The sequence below is a fragment of the Sinohyriopsis cumingii genome, chromosome 2 (genome assembly GCF_028554795.1).
Source record: "Sinohyriopsis cumingii isolate HCF-2022 chromosome 2, ASM2855479v2, whole genome shotgun sequence".
In the NCBI taxonomy this organism is placed as follows: Eukaryota; Metazoa; Mollusca; class Bivalvia; order Unionida; family Unionidae; genus Sinohyriopsis; species Sinohyriopsis cumingii.
The window spans coordinates 78,956,651-78,976,492 of NC_142962.1; the positions used below are offsets into that span (position 1 = coordinate 78,956,651).

General features: G+C 34.1%; 1 protein-coding gene across 1 annotated transcript in view; it reads right to left on the reverse strand.

Annotated features, from left to right (window-relative positions):
• Positions 1–19,161, reverse strand: part of LOC149805248 (coiled-coil domain-containing protein 170-like) — a 28,369-nt gene extending 9,208 nt beyond the window's left edge. Inside the window, exons 1-10 of the mRNA XM_089948863.1 lie at positions 18,846–19,161; positions 16,310–16,380; positions 15,155–15,206; positions 13,092–13,187; positions 11,042–11,298; positions 10,039–10,186; positions 8,015–8,200; positions 7,012–7,329; positions 4,493–4,693; positions 1,426–1,655 (exon numbers count right to left, since the gene is read on the reverse strand). Coding sequence (XP_089804989.1) covers positions 1,426–1,655; positions 4,493–4,693; positions 7,012–7,329; positions 8,015–8,200; positions 10,039–10,186; positions 11,042–11,298; positions 13,092–13,187; positions 15,155–15,206; positions 16,310–16,380; positions 18,846–19,052 — 1,766 coding nt within the window. The 5' untranslated portion in view covers positions 19,053–19,161. The remainder of the gene's footprint in view (positions 1–1,425; positions 1,656–4,492; positions 4,694–7,011; positions 7,330–8,014; positions 8,201–10,038; positions 10,187–11,041; positions 11,299–13,091; positions 13,188–15,154; positions 15,207–16,309; positions 16,381–18,845) is intronic.
• Positions 19,162–19,842: the final 681 nt, after the last annotated feature.

A 19,842-nucleotide genomic window follows, 5' to 3' on the forward strand; every position in this document is an offset into this window, starting at 1 on the left:
TTCAAAAAAATGAAACAGCATGGTATACCTATACAACTATGTTGAAATAGACTTCAATTGTAAATTCATTGTATCAGTGTATGTATAGCACTCTGTCACTATAAGGCAGCCAGTATAAGGCAGTCACTAAGGTGGGCATAGCATCCGGGCTCTAATTTTAATATTAAAAAGTAATATCATGTACATTAAATCCCAATGAAAGGCGATCCTGTATATTAGGCAGTTCACTTATATGACTCCCATTAACAGCATTATAGCCAGCTGCTATAATGAGGGAGTACTGCAATATATTATACAGTACTTTACAAATAGCCAGCCATTATATTGAGGGAGTACTGCAATATATTATACTGTATTTACAACAAGCCAGCTTTTATGATGAGGGAGTACTGTAATATTTTACTGTATTTACAAACAACCTACTTCTATTCTGGTTATTATCCTGTCATTTTGATTTCTAATGCAATTAGGTGATTTTAGTTCCATGCTGTCAAATAAAGCTGACATGAATGATTTGTGAGTTATGCTCCAGTAGTGAATTTTTTGTGGGTGAAAGCTGCAAAAGATTTTTAACAATTTCTCAAAAACTAGATAAGGAGACAAAAAAATTTAAAATTTTAGAAAATAAACAATTTGTCCAAAATAGCTTGCAAGTTTCTGCCATGTGTACATTTTCATAGTGAAATAAACTACATAGCTCAGAAATTCTCCGAGGGTATGTATACAATTTTCATCAGTTATTTTATGTCAGTATTTTCCCTATGTAAACAATTATTTTTATTTGCATACGCATTAAATGTTGCTGAGAAAGGTAGGTTCTTCATCAACTTTGAGATGTGAAAAAAAACACAGCAGACCTTCATTCAACTAAACAATCATGAGTTTAAGCATTGTATTTTATGTATTATACAGTACAACCTGCCCCAAAGTCACCTCTAGTAAACAATCACCTGTCTTAACCAGCTGCATCTTTAAGTTTCCCTATTGTAATGAAATAAAGCTGAATTAAGCAGCCATCTGCTTTATGAGTTCACTTGCCTGACTTTTCAGAGGGGGCTGCTTAACACATACAAGATTTTTCCCTGGGTGGTGAAGCAGTCTAAAGCATTCGCCTTTACTGATCACTGCCATCTCACCTCTGTCAGCTAAGGTTCAAGTCAATGAGATAGCATGTCAGTAGCTTCCCATGGACTGTTGGTTCTTACTGGGTATTTTCCAGATTCTTCCTTCACTAGTTATACTGGTCACCATATACAGCCTATCATGTGCCAAAAAAATGGCATTCCACAATGACATCAAAGATTCAATATATATATATATATATATATATACACACACACACACACACACACACACACAGAACTTAAACAAAAAACTTTGATATATATTTTAGAAAAACGGGACCTGAACAACAGAACTCAATACCTGAGCATATCAATGTGCAAGTCTTTGCTCTCCAGCTGCTCCTTGAGTGACTTAACTTTGCGCTGAAGGTTGTAGATATGTGTACTGCGATCAGCCAGTGCATCAGCCTCCAATTTTACTAATTGCTTAGCACGTGACAAAAGAGCATCAACTGTCATGTCAAATCCTAGATCAACTGAAATGCGATCCATCTTCATTACTTCACCAAGATGCTGCAAACACTTCATATACTGCAAAGAATACACATCGTGCATCATTCGGATTGATTGCTAGAAACAAAATTTAGAAACAAGTTGAAGAATATGAAGTGCCATCAGAGTGTATAGCACTCCTTCACAACAGGTCTTTCATTTATAAGGCATGTATGGTCATGGATCCCACTTCATTATGTTAGAATAGAAAATTATCTGACACTGTATTTGAAAATAAACATGCTTCATTATAATGCAGATTCACTATAAAGTAGTATACTCCATGACTCCCATGGACAGCATCATGAAGGAATGCTGCATTATTAAAAATGTTTCATATAATTTCAATATTTTCTATATCTAGAGTGCCCACCTAAAGGACCTCCAGCTGGATATTAATTTTCTAATGGTGTAAAATCAAGTCTCACTCATCTGAATTAAAATTATAAAACTAACCCTGATGGCTCAGTGATTGGCCTGCCTGACTGGCAAGTCAAAGCTTGCTGGTTCATATCCTGCCCTACCACTCCGGTGGCCTAGTGGTTAGAGCATCCATATTGGATGCAGGAGTTTGTGGGTTTGATCCCAGGCTGTATCATACCAAAGACTTATAAAAATGGTACTAACAGCTGCATACATGCCAACCCCTGGTGAGGAAAAAGTGTAATCCAAGTGGTCAAAAGAGTAATCCAAGCAGAAAAAGAGTAATCCACATATAGCATGATAAAAATTCAATGAGCATATGTACAAAATGATTTATTTATCCCTCTGGACTTTTAACATCAATTACTGCTTCAAGTTTTCATATATAATGCTTTAAGCTTTAAAAAGCAACAGACTCTCATATTGCATTTCAAAACATTTTGTACCAGCTGAGACTATGAATGTTTGTTTTGCACACCAGTAGAGAACTAAGTGCTGGGTTACAGAGCCTGGATCTGAATTCAGTTTTAGTTTTGCTAACAATACTGAACAATCGCTCACAGTCAGTATTAAAATGGTAAACAACCAATATTCCTTTCATAACCTGACAAAGAAGAGGAAATTTATATCTTACAGTTATTGGGTCTTTTAGCTGGGAAATAAGAGGAAAAAAATCAACATTGTCCGCATGAAGTACATTGTCAGGTAGAGTGCCAACTTGATACTTCAGGAGTTCTCCTTCTAATTTATCAGCAGCCTTTCCTGCAGTGTGGTGCATCATATAACAGAGACAACCTGATATGTACAATAATGGAGACATTTTTCAAAATACAAAATGTAACTCCTTTATGAATTCATTCCAGTCATCACTGATGCAGTATCAGCTGAAAACCCCATACAGTTCTGCCAACTTATGTTTATTCAAATCATTATCAAGCAAATAAAAAAATGTTTTCTCCAGTGGAATCTACTGTTAATTCTGGTAATGAAAGAAGAGCACTCTAACTTTGCCCTTTTTGTTGTCAAAGTCTCTTACATAGACTGGGTACAACTTTTTGTCATAATCACTACTCCTGTCTGTTGCAATACTAAATGGCCCAATTTTCATGGCTTCTGCAATTTTAAGTGAAGTATCTTCTGCTAAACACTAAACAATATTAGATGATTTTGTTCTTGGACATGCAGATTTTCTGCAATTTCGGAATCAGGAAACATCCTTTTGAACAAAGGACCGATGTAGTCTTCTACCGCTAGGGGTAGTCCACGTTCTATTAAGAACTCGGTAGCTAATGCCTCTGCATTTATAAAATTCATGTCCACAATTAAGTTCTGCTGTAAAAAATAGAAGTTACCTTAGTAATGGAGTTAGTAAAACCAGCTAATTCAAGGTTTCTTTGTTTTACCACCATGACCAATATTAAAATCCTTCTCATGTAGCCTGCAAGGTATATGAAGCTGCCCTAGAATAGAACGCTGTATTATGTAATTCATGTATTCATCTCTGAATCAGATTTTTATATCTTCCTAATCCATCTGTGAAATTATTTGAAAATATGTTTGCTCTAACACGCGCATCGACTAGAATAAATCTGACTTGATTTTTAGTGCCAAATACCTACAGACTGGTTCTGTACCAGATATGAATTAGAACAAAGAATCTATGAGCAAAGATTAAAAGTTAGAAAACCAGTCTGTTCTCTCCTAACTAAGCCATACAGCTACTATAAATAGAAACTGAGGTCAAAAGTAGAAACCAGCATGTTTTTTGGAAATAGGGCAACTGCTACAAATAGAACATAATACTGTTAGGAAAGTGCATGCAAGTCTTCGGAAAAGTGTACTCTTATGTCCTAGTTACATAGAAGCCATCTTTTCTAGAATACGGTCTGTGGGATTAATGGGATGTTAAAAAAAATGAGAAAACAAATTATTAATTTTTTTGGAGGGGGATATACCAAAAATGTGTAATCTGAATACAGTTACGTGTAAGGCGCAATATAGTGAAAAAAAGCATAAAGATTAGGCCAAAAGTGTAATGGTTGGCATGTATGCAGCTGCCTCACTTCACACTTACCATTAAGAGGTTAGTGTTAAGACTGGGTGGCCTGGTGTCAGGATCATGTGACTGGCTGGGACATCATGCCACATGCCTGCGGCATGATGTCCCAGTGCCAGACATCACTATAAACTGCCACACTGCACACATCATTGCAATATGACTGAAAAACTGTTAAAGCTACGTTAAAATCCAAATCACATACACACACACACACACATATCCTGCCCAGATTGACTCAAGTTCATTGCTTTTGTGTGTCCCACTTCCTTGGCATATTACAGCATTTCATTTCTTGTGATGCTATCAAATACCAAACAAATTTTCTCCTGCATTTTTAACATCAATGCTTTGTGTCAGATAACAAGGCTAGACTGTGTTAGATGTATGTGTTTACCTTTTCTTTGTCTGTTCTCATGCCATCTCTCAAAACATCCCCTGCTGCCAATTCACCCTCAGCACTGCGTAGTCTTTCATCCATGGCTTTAGCATCATTTTCTGCCTTCCTGGCACGCTCTGCAGCCATCTTGTGAAGATCATACTGATTCTCTAACTGTTCGGTGACAGACCTTACACGGTCTTCGAGTGACTCAATTTTCTACACATACAATGAAAGGTGTGATCGGATGTACTGGGCATGATTCAAATATTGTAAAAACAATTTCATTTTGCAAGCATCAATGTTTTTTTATTTGATTTAAATTACACTCAGTAATGGTGATATTTGCAAACAGTATCATTTGGATGACCAATACTTACTGCAAATAAAAATCTTATATTCGATGGAGAAAATTGTATACAAGTAAGCTAAACCTATAAAACAAGAGTATATAGTTTTTTCTGGTTATGGATTTCTGTAAAACTTCAAACCCGACAAGATTACAAGTATTGCAAAGGTTATTTGAGACTGGATTTGGTCATCAAAAAAAATTAAAATATGTCATACTGTGAATAATTGAGATAAAACAAGTTACTACTACACCTCTCTCTCGATAACTTGCGCACAATGGGGTCCACAAACATAGATCGCACTATAAGCAAGGGTGCGAGTTACTGAGGGACCTCCAAAAATTGAAAAAAGTCACTTTGACATCGAGAAAACCATGGGGGGGAGTGGCGTTAGGGAACTGGGCTGTTTAATTATTGAATCCTTATTTTACAATCACTTCGATAATAAGTTTTAATAATGTGCTTTTTCTAATGAAGTTGTTTGTTAGTCTGTTTAAATAACATTATTATCAAAATGTCCAACATGTGAATTGTTCCAACTGGTTTCCACAACCATCACATGTACGCAAACAATCTGTGTATTACATCACTGCTTTTTGTTTTCTTGATGAGTCTGGTTCCCATAGTGGTGTTTAATAGTATCCTGTCATATCGGGAGTCCACAGAGGAGGGAACTAGACTGACTGTTGATACACCACCAAACAAGATACCTTTTTCTCAAAAACATGCGATATTTATTTCATGAGACAACTGTCTATGTCGAAACTCAATTTTTATTTTGTACAATATTGATGTCGTGATTTCCTTGGAAGTAATAATGAAACTTCTTATCATCCTTCAGGATATCTCCAAGTGCCAGTTCAAGAATTCTCTGAGACTCGCTTGCCCTCAATGGTCTGTATCTGTGAAATCAAGCTCTTTATTTTACAAAATATTCATTTCGCTTAGCTGCCTTGTTATCTTTGATCACAGTTATGAAAGAGTCAGTTAATTTAAGGTAGTTTATTTTACATACACAGTAACATTTATAAGTGTTCAACTGAACAAATGAAGTGAGTTCACCCGACATATGACAGGGGCCACTAGATTTTAAGTTTGTAGAATTTTCGTGCCTTTTAACTTTTCTTTTATTCCACCTCCTTTATCTGATTCAAAAGACATAATGTGATAATACAAAGAAGGCCAGCTTTTAATTCAGTGCAACAATACAACAAATACTTCCGCAAGTCAGTTATCAAAACTCGGTCGGCACTTAATTAGGTTCTCAGAGAAACACTCGCAGGCATAGCTGTTACGGTAGATTGACGCATTTTATTTTTAATAAAAAGAGGAAACATTGCATTTATGACAATTACACTTAAAAGGAATTAAAAGATGGAACTAGAACACAAATTTCAATTGATAATTTTTTAAATTTAATTTGTATTTATTTATTAAAGTACTGTCTCCACTAGGCGTAAGTGACATTTTCATTGACAGAAATTTCCTTATATATCGTTAATTGCGGTGTACTAGGAATATCGTTTGGAAGGAAAATGTAAAAAATTGTATGACCTATTTTTAAATCTGATATTTCAAAGTGTTGATTAAAACTTCCAGGTCCTATCTACTGTTTTCGACGATAAAACGAGTGATATATAAAAGTTTCTGTTACCAATTTTGATTGCGATTTTCTTCAAGTCCAACAGATAGGGATAAATTTTTGGGGTATTTTCTGATTTAAAAAATGGGATCCACACCTGACTTCATGATTTAAGCGGGTTCACAAGTTATCAGGGCGCACGTTATCAAGGGAGTGATGTAGTACTGTCTTAAAAAAAATGCATTTAAATTTCTGAATAAAATGTACTCACCTGGACCCAAAAGTCATGAATAGAAACAGGTTGCGGTAATTCTTCCACAGAATCATAATGTTTAATGTTTATCCCATGTGTCTACTACAATAGTTTTGGCAAATTCAAAGTTAGAAAGCTAATAAGCCAACCCAACACTTTTCAAAACATTTACAAGGCATGCCCTGGGTCTAAATGTAGGAGATATACTGGGCATTGTTATTATGAAGATCTGAATGACTATAAAACAATTTCTCATAATAAGAAATAACTGTTTAATGATCAATGACAAATTAAAAAAATATTTCTATACAAATGCAAATATAACATTTTCTGATCAAGAAAAACAGTGTACCATTCTGAGTTCCCTGTTCTCTGAGACAATCTGATGAATTCTGCGCTTGATGGATTCTTCTGTTGGATGTATCATCAAATCATCCTCACTCAAGAGACTGGCTAAATCTTCACGGAAAGCACTGGATTGTGTCTGGGAAGATCGTATAGAGTGTGTAGATGTTCTATATTCACGGTCAAGGGTTGATAACCTAGTGTCACGTAATTCCATTTCATTCCTTGCTGCCTCTAGCGCCCTCTGGGTTGCTTCAAGCCTTTCTTTGAGTAACCTAACTTCAATCTCAAAATCTCTTCTTGACGCCATTGCATCATCTCTCTCCTGCATAAATAAGATAACAAACAAATGTTTTCAATTTTCATTTAATTTAGAGCTTTCATTCCCTTAATATAAAAATTTCAAATTATTCAAATTAAGTTGTGACTAATATTGACCATCAAAAATTATTCTTGTAAAATATATAATCATAATGGTTGGATTATAGCTTAACCATGATTATTTACGTGGGAGAAAAAGGCTTCTATGTTTGTGGGAACAAATCATGTATCAGATCATGAGTCTGGCCATGCTCAAAATATCAAGCCATACCCATGAGTTTTGCTATTGAGAACATTTATTTAGCTATGAAAGACTTAAAAATTTTAACACTGACATTAATTGAGGGTGGGTGTGGATGGATCGGTACACATGCATACGAACACACGAATAATCTTCATGACGAGCTTTTAAACATAAAAATAAAAATTTTAATGAATTTTTCAATCCACATGAAAAAATATGTATAGTCTTGAGAATATTTACATGCAGTCTACCTACAGCATTATAGATTTTTGGACCTACACAGTTTCATTATCACTGGACTATTTAATGTACAACCACTTATTTTCAATACTATGTAATCCAATATTACCTTGAGCATCATTCACATCTTTCTTAAATTGAAAATGATAAACTACAAACTTAAAGTATAAAAAAAGATCGTACTGGTACTATACCAGTAACTTACCAATCTGAGGGCATCTAATTCTGCAGTGTAATGTGTTGCTACTTTTTGTTCCTTGCCAACCTCTGACACCAGCCTCATTATAGTTTCTCGGCTAGCCTTAGTCTCCAGCTCTGTGCTATTAAGAGCTTCATTCAAGGTAACAACTCTTCCTTTCAGCATGGCATTTTCTTGTACCAGGTCTGTTAACTGCAAAAAAGTATAAATTTACGCAAATTCTACCTAGACTATTTATTTGACATAGTGTCTTTGGCTAATTAATTTTTAAAATAAAAAACTGGATACACTGATGGCATATTCACTGACTGATTAATTGATCCACTTTATATTTGCTTTTGTTTGCTTATTTGATAATATTTATTTATTTAGTTTGCAATTACCTATGTATCTATTTAGCAATTTCTTTCTTCTTTTTCTTTTTCAATTTATTCATAGCTTTGGAGAAAAAAACTTTTTAAAAAAAATCTCAAGCAGCATTGCAGAAAACAAACAAGCAGCTCTAAAATAATCAGCATTTTCTTAAGCATTCCATGAAAAAGAACCATGGGTAAAATTGTGGGACCCTTTCATTTTCAGGGGTGTCTGCTTATTATCCAATTATTTACTATTATTATTATCTGCTTCTTACATCACCAACAACAATGAATATTTACCTTAAATTCAATACAATTTCTGCTTTTATACTAGTATTTCTCTTTCATGCTGAATTATTGTAAAATTTTCTTATGTTCTACAGGTAATAATTGAACAAAAGTTCCTGTGCACATCTCTACAATTGTTTTTATGTTCAAATTGCTGCACAGCTGAAAAGAAACAAAACTGCATTTTTCATTTAAGTCATCTTTTTTAACTATCCTGTTTATTTGGGATTTTTTTCTCTTTGTATTTTTCTTTGCAATCTGTATGCTTTGATGGACAAGCTATCACTCGCTGTACTTGTACCAAATCCTCAGGCGTGCCCTCATTGTGATCATCGTAAACTTAAGTTCAGTTTTTTTCTGTCGTCACTACATACATAGTAATGTATGACAGACTGTTAGTTGTTAATCACCTTCACTGACCGAAGTATTCAGAGTGACAAGAAGGCCATTATTCTTTAGGTGATTATGATTCCCTCACTCAATCAGACTCCATAAAAACATGATGTAATTTTGATCAATAAAAACCTTGCTGCATAGTCCCAGTGTTATAAACAAGCTTCCTGATAACTTAGAGAACTTGCACAAGCTTGAAAATGACATAAATGGTTATATTTTGTTAGATGCCTTTTCAATGCATAACTGCCTGCATGCACCCTTTAAAATATTTTGCTAAAAGGAGCAAGGGTGCTGCCTGGAGAAAACACAGACTAACAAAAAAAAAACAAACAACCAAGATCATAACTTTAAAAGTGCTAAGAGTACATATTTATCAATATTATTTTGCTAGTTAATTCAGGCATATAAAAGGGGAAATTTTAAGTCCATCCAAGGTCAGTACCTACCATATAGTAGATACTTTTTGATGATGTAAAATCAGATTATTTTGTCAAAAATAAATGGGAATTTCAATTTATGGATACTTAATACAAATGCTTATACACTGGGTTCAAATGAAAACATTATAGTCCCAGACCTAACATTATACAATGTGTCAGCACATCAGGCTGTATGCACTTTGTCATACTGATTACTCCTAACAAACTACATAGACCTATATCTGCCTGCCCCTCATGCAACAGTAGATCAGGGTCTATGCACTTTGCAATTGGAGCTGACTCGTAAGTGAATATGTCTAGTAGCCATGTATTACTCATTATGGATTAAGACAGGTTATAATATTTAAGGTTGTAAATTTTGGTGGATTTTACTTTTGCAATCTCAGCAAAATTTCTCCACCACTAAAATTTCCAGGTTTACAGTGCATCCTCTAGGTTTTCTGGTTTCTGCCACTTGAAAGATGACCTCACTAAAATCTGAGCTATTTATAGTTTATTTTGCAAGAGGTCTAAGCTTATTGTACAGTCATATAAGAAAAAAATTACTAACTTTTCTCATTATGTCTTCTGGCTGAGGAAGAGCACCAGTGATTTCCTCAAGGCGCAATACACTGCTGAAGTTGGTGACGAGGTTGTGATATTTTTTCTCAAAACTCTGAACTCGTGCTTCTGCTGATTCTCGCTCCTCCAGTTGTTTCCTAAAGAAGAAAAAATGATTATTTTTTTTTCACAACTTTTTATCTTTAGTGTCATGTAAATGTATAAAACGCTACCACAGTAATACATAAGACATAGTAATTTGGGGGCGGGGTCTTATTAACTTGAATATGTCTGACGTATCACTGCTTAAATATAGTGATTTAAATAGGAAAAATTGATGAATGTCAAATAAAGTAGTGCAGATCACAGATTTATGCTCACTAAAAGTGACTAATATATATATATATATATATATATATATATATATATATATATATATATATATATATATATATATATATATATTAATACAAATAATACTATCATACAGGTCAGAGAATTTTTAATTTGTACTCTACGGAGATTCAAACCCAGGTCCGTGGGTAAACGGCACCCATTGCATTGCCTGCACACATGAGCCCATATTCCCTCATGACTAAGCACACATCACCAATAAATGATGTTACTCAATCAGTGTTAATGCCATTCCATTTCTGGGAGCCATGAATATGACCGGCTTATAAGTAAGGGAAGATTAAACCATAGGATGATCCAATAAAAATGTGTCCTCCAAGTACATTAAAATACAAAATTTTAGTATTTAATAATGTGAAATTTCATTATAAATAGTTCACCTAAAAAATAATCTGACCAACTGAATGGTATCCATCACCATACCTGTGTTATAAAAACAGCAGTGGTACACAAAGTGGAATTATTGTGGGGGATCATTTTAAGTGGCTATTTTCCATACAAGGCATATACCTCAAAGTTTTTGGTTTCCTCCACTTCAGAGATCAACTAATGAGAGTAAATTACATGAATTAATTGATGACAGCTAATTATCTCTATACCTGAGTCTGCTCTCCAGGTCTACAATTTTTTCCTGAGCACTTTTGTTTTCTTTCTGTAAAGCTGACACTGCATATTCACTGCGCCCTGCTACAGTTTGGTATGCCCCTGCTCTTCCTTCTATCTCTGAGATCTGACCTCTCAGGGATTCAACAAGACTTGACAGTCTGCACTCATTTTCTTTACTTGTCTCCAGCATCATATTCAACTCCTTGATTTTCACATCCTTCTCTGATATCAAGTTCTCAAGTTCCTTGACCTGAAAATAGTTACATGTTAAAAAACATAAACCAATGTCAATCCATTTAACTATAGACGATGGATATGCAACAAATGTTTACTCTGGTTGATGGATATATGAACATTTGCCGATTCCAGTTGTTGAAAATAAATGCACAACCTGAGTCAAATATTTCTTGCTTTAGTATCCAGTTCACAAGAAGTGCTTATATTTCTATCATATTAACAATTTTACAAAGAGCACCTTAAGGCGTCAGAGTAATTAATGTACTTCTATCTTGTGGCAAATTGAGAGTAGGCTGCTGCTATTTCGAATTCTCTGAGCAATTCAGCAAATCACTGCTTTTCTGCTGAAATAACTTAGTTTATTTTACATCTATAACCAATAGCTGATCCTTTTCTGCTTATTTCCACTGCATTTCTGCTGAAACATATTCTGTGTGTTTTGTTAGCTTTCCTTAACTTCCACTGTAAAACCATTGAAAAAATGTTTGTTGTTCTTCAAAGTTCTGCTTCAAAATCTGCATAAATATTTTTCCAGATATTCATAGGAAACATGCAGAAAAATATTTTATCCTTAATTTCAATATTTCTACTGTAAATGGACTGAAAGCTGATGTTCTTTTGGTGCGAAGAATTACTGCCTTAAATAATTATAACTACCAGCATATTATGGGATAGCAAGGCAATTCCTACCAGACCTCAGAGTTTAATAACTTTGTTTCTTCAAAAAGCATATCTGATTTACAAAACTTAACACGAATTGTGATGTTCCACTTTATGTATGTTACCCATGCAAAGTAAACTAATGGACTCTATCACAGAAGTGCACAGAAATAGCAAAAATAACATTACCAAGGCGACTGTCAATAAATTAAGTATTTTCTTGAGTGGTGTTTATTTTTAAAATCTCTGAAAGCCTTTACATTTAATTGTCTGACTACAATTAATCACAAACTGTCCAAGGGTGACAGTACTCCACACACAAACTGTCCATGGGTGACAGTACTCCACACACAAACTGTCCAAGGGTGACAGTACTCCACACACAAACTGTCCAAGGGTGACAGTACTCCACACACAAACTGTCCATGGGTGACACTACTCCACACACAAACTGTCCATGGGTGACAGTACTCCATGCACTATAAGCATGAAGCTATGTGAACTATGAGTATTTACTGTTTATAAAGGCTACAGGTTAATGGGATATTTCAGGCTTTCAAACATGTCTCTCTCTTATTTTCATAAGATATACTGGAAAAATAATTTGTAATCATGTCAGTGGTTGGAAGGGGGCGGATGTGGGACTGAAGTAAAACATGGCAATTTTGATACGACACATTGTGATCAAACTATCTGTGATTGGTCCATTTCCTTCAACCTGAGGATCATCATAGACATGTACCACTCCTTGTTCTTCCAAGAATACCTGATGTAGGCTATTAGAGAATTTCTATAAAATCAATACATTAAAGTTCTTCTCACTATAAAGTGCATCCAGGTATAACACAGTCTTGAATACAACACATGCATGTATGATTATAAAGCACATCTGTATAAGATGGTCTTGAATATAGCATGTGTTTAGGAATCCCATTATACTGGGTTGATTATATTTCTCCATTTTAAATGTATTTCAGATTATATATTTTGGTTCTTGTTATTCCAACAATTATGTTTATTATAAAAACAGAACATTCAGCTATCACACACAGTATTCAGCCTTCAAACCATGCCCCTGTATTCCCCAAAAAATAACTGATCATTTCCTCTGATTATGTGATATATCAACAACCAACTTCTCTTTACCTTTACTTCCAATCTCTCATTCCGGACTTGAACTGTGGCAAGTTCACTTCGTGCATGTTCAAGAGCACTCCTATCCCCTAGAAACATGGTGTCCAGCTGAAAAAAGGGAACATTCTTATATCATTGAAAGACAAAGGTAATGTTATAATGTTTTAACCAAATACAAGACCATCATACAAGCATCTAAGTAAGTAAGTAAAAGTAAGTAAGTATAAGTGAAAGTCAAACCTTTAATCAGTACTACAGCAACAGCCTGTACAAAAGGACCTCTGTATGCAAAGCCATGACTAAGAGGACACATTTATATCTAAAAACCACATGATCTTACCCCCCTCCCCCCCCCCCGTCTCCTAAGTACATGTAGATGCAATAAATGTTTTGTTTCATCTGCTGAACTAAATGCATGACTGTAACTAAAATAGGGTTGGTCCATATACCCGATCACAGTTACAGCAAAAAGAATAACTGCATCCAAGCATTCAATAGGTCACAAAAGTAGTTCAGATTCTGACATTTATTCTTGTCCAAGTACCCTGCCAAAATTTGCACAAAGAGTAACTCACATGCAAATTTTACCACTCCTAAGCACACCTTCATGGAAGAAGAGACTGCCAGAATTTTATGTAAATGATCAATGCAGCAAATACTGCTGTATTTTGAAAATGTCTTATAAACAGTAATTAGCATAAATATAAAATGTCAGTGCATCTCCTTATTTGGCTTAAAGCAGGGTAAGAAATTTCAGTTACTGATTTCAAGCAGCATAAAACATATCATATCCCTTTGATTCTGTTGACAGGATTGGTTGGTTTCAGTGTTTGAAGATTATTGACATGCATTATACTATGTGCAAACAGAAGTAATTCCAAAAGGATTACAAATGAACTGAATTATGGTTGGATTACTAAAGAACTGACTCAGCATAAAAAAGGGTCATTGTTGTTTTGGTGTTTAAAGTTTGTTGAGATATCTAAGAATGCATTATCTCCCAATGCTTAAAACATTAAAACCTAAGCAAACAAAATATCACACAAAATTTAATGATGAATGGAAACAAGAATTTCAGAGGTTGGAATCAAGTTCCTGCACATCCCATATAAAGCTTATTTTAATATCTGTTACAGTAGCAAGAATGACAATATACATCATGCAGCATATTAATCCATTATTATTAAATTCAATAACAAATATGCCAACAATGAAATCCCTAGTCTCAAAATTCTGCATCAAATGTGGATAAAGATGCAGAGACACTGTTTGCCAACTTTGTAGCTGAACTTAATCTCCCATTTACAGTAGCAGAAATTTTTTCAGATGTAGTCAAAATAATGTTCCTTGATTCAGAAATCGCACAAAAGTTCTCAATACAAATGGACGAAAACTGCTCATATGGTGACCCAAGCTTTGGGTCCTCAATGGGATAAGAAAGCCAAAGACATATGCCGTAATGAAAAATTCACTATTCTCATTGAAAATATCCCTCTTTTTAAGTTGAAATTCATGACCAAATTTTTCAGATCTTTTGATTTTTCCTCAACTGACACTACAGTTCTGTCACATTTATGAATAATGTTTACTGACTTCACTCCTCTGTGTGTTAGGATATGTGACGAGGTTCATATAAACTTGGAATGTTTTAATATATATAAACTGCAAAACATTATAAATGTATACATTTTCATAATTTTAAAGCCTGATGGGTGGTCTATCTTTTTCTCAAGATGGAGTGGGTGGGTCAATATTACGTATAAACTTATAGCTGTGATGTGAAACTTCTTTATGTTCACCTTAACAAGGCATACAAACTATAACAATACCAGTTTCTGAAGAAACAAATTCACAAGGATTATAATTTTGGAAAAATTCTCAAATATTTGTTAACATGCTCTCTAGTAGTTTTAATTTTAAATTTCTGAAGCATTTGCTACTTTTTCTTTTGCATTTGACATTATCCAGTACAAAAGAAGTAAAACTACAGAACCTTGGCTGATATCAAAGGCATATTCTTTATGATAAAGATAGATATGAACAATAATATTTATGTTTGCAATAGGCATACATACCCTTACAGAATCTGCTGTGCTTCTCATTGTTACCTTGGGTACAGATTCCATGCTGGAAAATTAACAATATATATATATATATATATATATATATATATATATATATATATATATATATATATATATATTCAAACTGATTCTAGTCACCATCCTGTATTTACAAGCAAACTGTGCATAAAGACATCAGTAGTCTACATCTTTATACACTAGCTTAACTGGACAAATATACACCTTGAATGTCTAAACACAAACACAATGAGTTCATGGATAAAGCTGAGTGTTAAATTCCTAGTGAATGAGTTCTTGTACAGTGTGTGTTGAAAGATCTAACTTTGTCGTACTGACTGGACTGGTTTAATTAAGAGCTTTATGGCACAGCAACACAAGTAGGTTATTTAGTACCAAGGCAATTGGAGTGAAGTGCCTTGCCCAAGGACACATCATGGTAGCTGACCCAGGCTGATCAGATGTTAGGATTCTAACCTGCACCCTTTCAGTCATGAGACCGCATGCTAACCATTAAGCTTCCATGACTCCCTCCTACTGACTGGATATAAATCATATAACTAAAGTTTGTATGTCATGGAAATTGTTGCCTGTGAAATTAATGTGCAATCTTCTTAAACTTGAATTTTTCCAAAATTGTCTTTTCACCATATCTACACTGAATAATAAAAGATCAAGACAGCTGCATGCTCTAAAAACACACACATTACACCAATATGAAGATTTACTTCAATATGAAATTTTGAAATATAAATATACACCTGACTTGAAAGACCGCCCCTAGTACCAAAATAACAATGGTTTCTCAAGATGCTGACTCTCATGACAGGTAATAACACAATTAAATCAATAAACCTGTACATTAAGAATTTGGTCTATCAAGATCAATGCTCTCAGGACAGTGATCTTGCAAGACAAGAACTATTTGAGTTAGTTTTCCAAAATGATATAACATTTGATACGTTTTCATAATTTCAATTTGATAGAAAATTGTAGTTGTGTTTTTTTTTATAAATTAGAAAACTCTCTTGAATATTTTACAGGAAGTTGGTCCATTTAAATGTAGCATGCATATCTGACATATCTAAGAAGCTTTATGTTGAATTATATACAGTCAGTAAAGTTAATAATCCATATATATATACAAACCTGACAAGCTGCTGAATAAGGGACTCCTTCTTCTGCAGTTCATCTTGAAAAGACTTGACTTGTTCCTGAAGCTGTGTAAAGTAAAAGGAATGTCTTATCAATTTAACATTAAAATGTACTGCTATGGAATATTAATTTATATTTCATTTCAAATTCAGTACATTTGATACCATTAATATTTGCTATTCAAAGTCTGACATCTCATATGGTTTGCACCAAAGATTTTTATTCCTTAAAGGTTTTCACAAAATTGTATTGTCATACCTGAAAAACTGCATAACAACAGTTTCAACCCATAGGTATATTAGTACAAAGCAATGGTTGGTAATACTCAACATGCTAGACATTTCTGAGAATTCTATCACTGCGGTTCATACCCCTTTATTTTAAGTGTAGTTGTTATAGTGATGAGTATCTTGCATGGTATATATATATATATATATATATATATATATATATACACATTTTGTGTCAAGAAAGAACAATTAAAGAAAGTGATACTCATAAAATGTACAAAAAATATCCCACATTTTGACTCGAAATGCATGTGAAAATGTGATTTCTAAATGTCAACATGATCCACTTCATTACCTTCTTGAACCTGTAATCCAGAAAATCCTATTTACTAAGCATTGTTTAGAAACATACAAATAAATACATTATAAAAAAGATGGAAATGTATACCATAAAACAATTCTGCATCTTAATCCAAGTTTCCGATTTTGCAAGAAGTTGTCCCACACATACAAAATTGTCTGCTACCCAATTTGTCAACTTGCCGCTATAACGGGTTTCTCAAGAAATTCCCCAGAGTATAGACTGTTTTTAAATCGTTTAATAAATTTTTCCCCATAAACAAGACATTGTAAGCATATTACATCATATTCATTGTTGTTTCTCTTCCACATAATAGCTTATTTTTTATCAAATGTTGAACTTTACTAATTTTTTTTACAAGATCAGTTTAGTTTGCTTAATATCTCTTGCCATTTACTGTCATTGTTATGTTGAATTTTGTAAAACTAGCTATAAACCTGACCTAATAACTGGACTGAAATGCAGACAGAAGCAGTCCAAAGTAATGTATTTCATTTCCATTGCGCAGTGGGTAAACATTGTCTTTTCAAACCTGTGCGCAGAATAGGCCAACATATTGCGAGTCATGAAAACATGGGGGTGGTATCCTATGTGTCCAAAATTAATATTATTTTGATCAGAATATTCTTATGACAATTGTATCTTTTCAAATAGTAAGCATTGCAGTATTTTCTTTTCTTCAATTGGTTAAATTTGGTACATGTTTAGCTTCAATATTGGAGACGGAAACCTTATGTGTGCAGAAATGCCAAACAGCATTGTATATGTGTGTATGTAAATGTATGTATGTATATATATATATATATATATATATATATATATATATATATATATATATATATATATATATATATATATATATACACACACAATAGTTCTTGCCACAACCCTGTTGCTTATAATTTTAACTGCACTGCATGTTCCCCTCCTTAACAACAGCATAGACTTTAACACTGCATTGATTGTGAACACAAAATTTGTTCTTTGTGCTACGTTTCACTGATGGACTCCAGTCCAACATACCTATCCGACCTCACCCATGTTTACACACCAGCAAGATACTTACCCTCCTCTTCTGACAATCGTATACTCATTATTCCCACTACGAAAACAAAGTCATATGGACAATGTTCTTTTGCGTACAAGGGCCCAGCAACATGGAATGAATTGCCCACTGAACTTAGACACAATGACACAGTGATCACATTCAAGAGTGCTCTTAAAACTCACTTATTTCGACTGCAAGAACATTAAACTTAAAGACCTAATAATGTTCCCTACCTTAAATATTTACAGCATTTTTTAATATTTTTTAATTTCATGTTGTTTGTTTTTTGTAATAATATCATATGTTTTTTTATGTTATAGGTGTTGTCTAATGTTGTAAAGCGCTTAGAACTTCTAAACATTAGGCGCTATACAAAGTCCTCATTATTATTATTATTGCTGACAACTAAATTTTTCCAGATTATAATGGAAGGGGTTTTGTTATGGTTTGAAATTTGAAAGGTAAATATATGTCAGGTTAAGAAATTTGTTAGATTATTATTTTGCTTAGTGAATACATCTGGAGATTGAAATTGGGGTATTAATTATAACTGAGGTATAATTCTTAATGGATACGAAGCTAACTGCAGACACAAAAGTGTAAAAGTAAGAATTAAAATGCCCAAATCTTATCGGATTGTAGAATTTAAACACGCAAACCTTTCAGTGACGAGTCCTTACATTGGCTTGTACCTAAATAAAATGTGTCATCTTCGAATCAATGTGAAGCGTTAAAGTTTTACACACAAAAAAATATTGAGATAGTGTTAACTACATTGTGCTTACTGAGATTGAGAAAGTAAATGTTGACATAACCAGTCGAAGCACGAATCCCGCTAAAAACAACCTCAACAATCACGTTTGAAAATATCATTTTGGCTAAGCTACATACCTCTACTAGTTGTCGTTTATTATTAGATGGGGATGGAGGTCTCGGTTGAAACAGTGCATCGGATCTGATGTAGCTGTGTGGTGATCCAGTGCGTCGTCTTAGGTCATCCTCGAATGCTACGCGCCGCTCTCGTGAACTGTCCAATAAAGATGATGATGTTTTGATGGCAGGGAGGCCATCTCTCTCAAGTTCTCTTAAATAACTCATGCCAGATTAGTTGTTCTTTCCTTATTCCTCCCTCAGTGTGTATAGGGTATCTTCTTTTATCTATCGTTGCTCAGTACCATGGAGGGAGCATTAGTTTTGATAATATTGATTGCCGCATAGCAACAAAGAAACATTACCAATCTCGCAGATGCACGAGATTTCATGTAGTGTAATTTCTTAGACTAGTTCCCTGTCTTGCTTACCATTATGAGAGATACATGCGTAGATGCGGTAAACCAGGCTAGGTAAATCTGGCCACTTTCCGTTCTAGACTGGTCACCGTTCTCTATATTTAGATAACGGCAATAGGCTACATTCCGTACCTGTAAGTTGAGAGCATGGCCAGTTAACAATCGGAACACCGCTTAGAGCATGAAATAAACTACGAAGAGGTTGCAGTAATACAGACCAATTTTATGCTTTTAGTGATTCGCCTCTGGCCGAGCGGTACGACTAAAATGCGAAAAGTTACCAAAAGTGCGAAAAGTTACCGAAGGAAAAAAAAAAATTAAAATCCAGAATAAAAAGATATAAAAAAAAACGAGAGACAATATTTTATATAAATACTCATGTTTAAATTTGAAATATGTGTGCCGTTTTGAAAGAAATCTACAAAATATAAAGATTTTAGGAGCACTTTTCCCACCCGTTTTAACTTTATTATTTAGATGCCAAAATCAAGTTTTTATAGCTGTTTCGAAATAAGTATTTACACTCATGCTAATGAAGATAACAAAACCCTTTGCTATTACTTACTTGTTTTAATCAACAACAAAAATGTCGAGAAAAT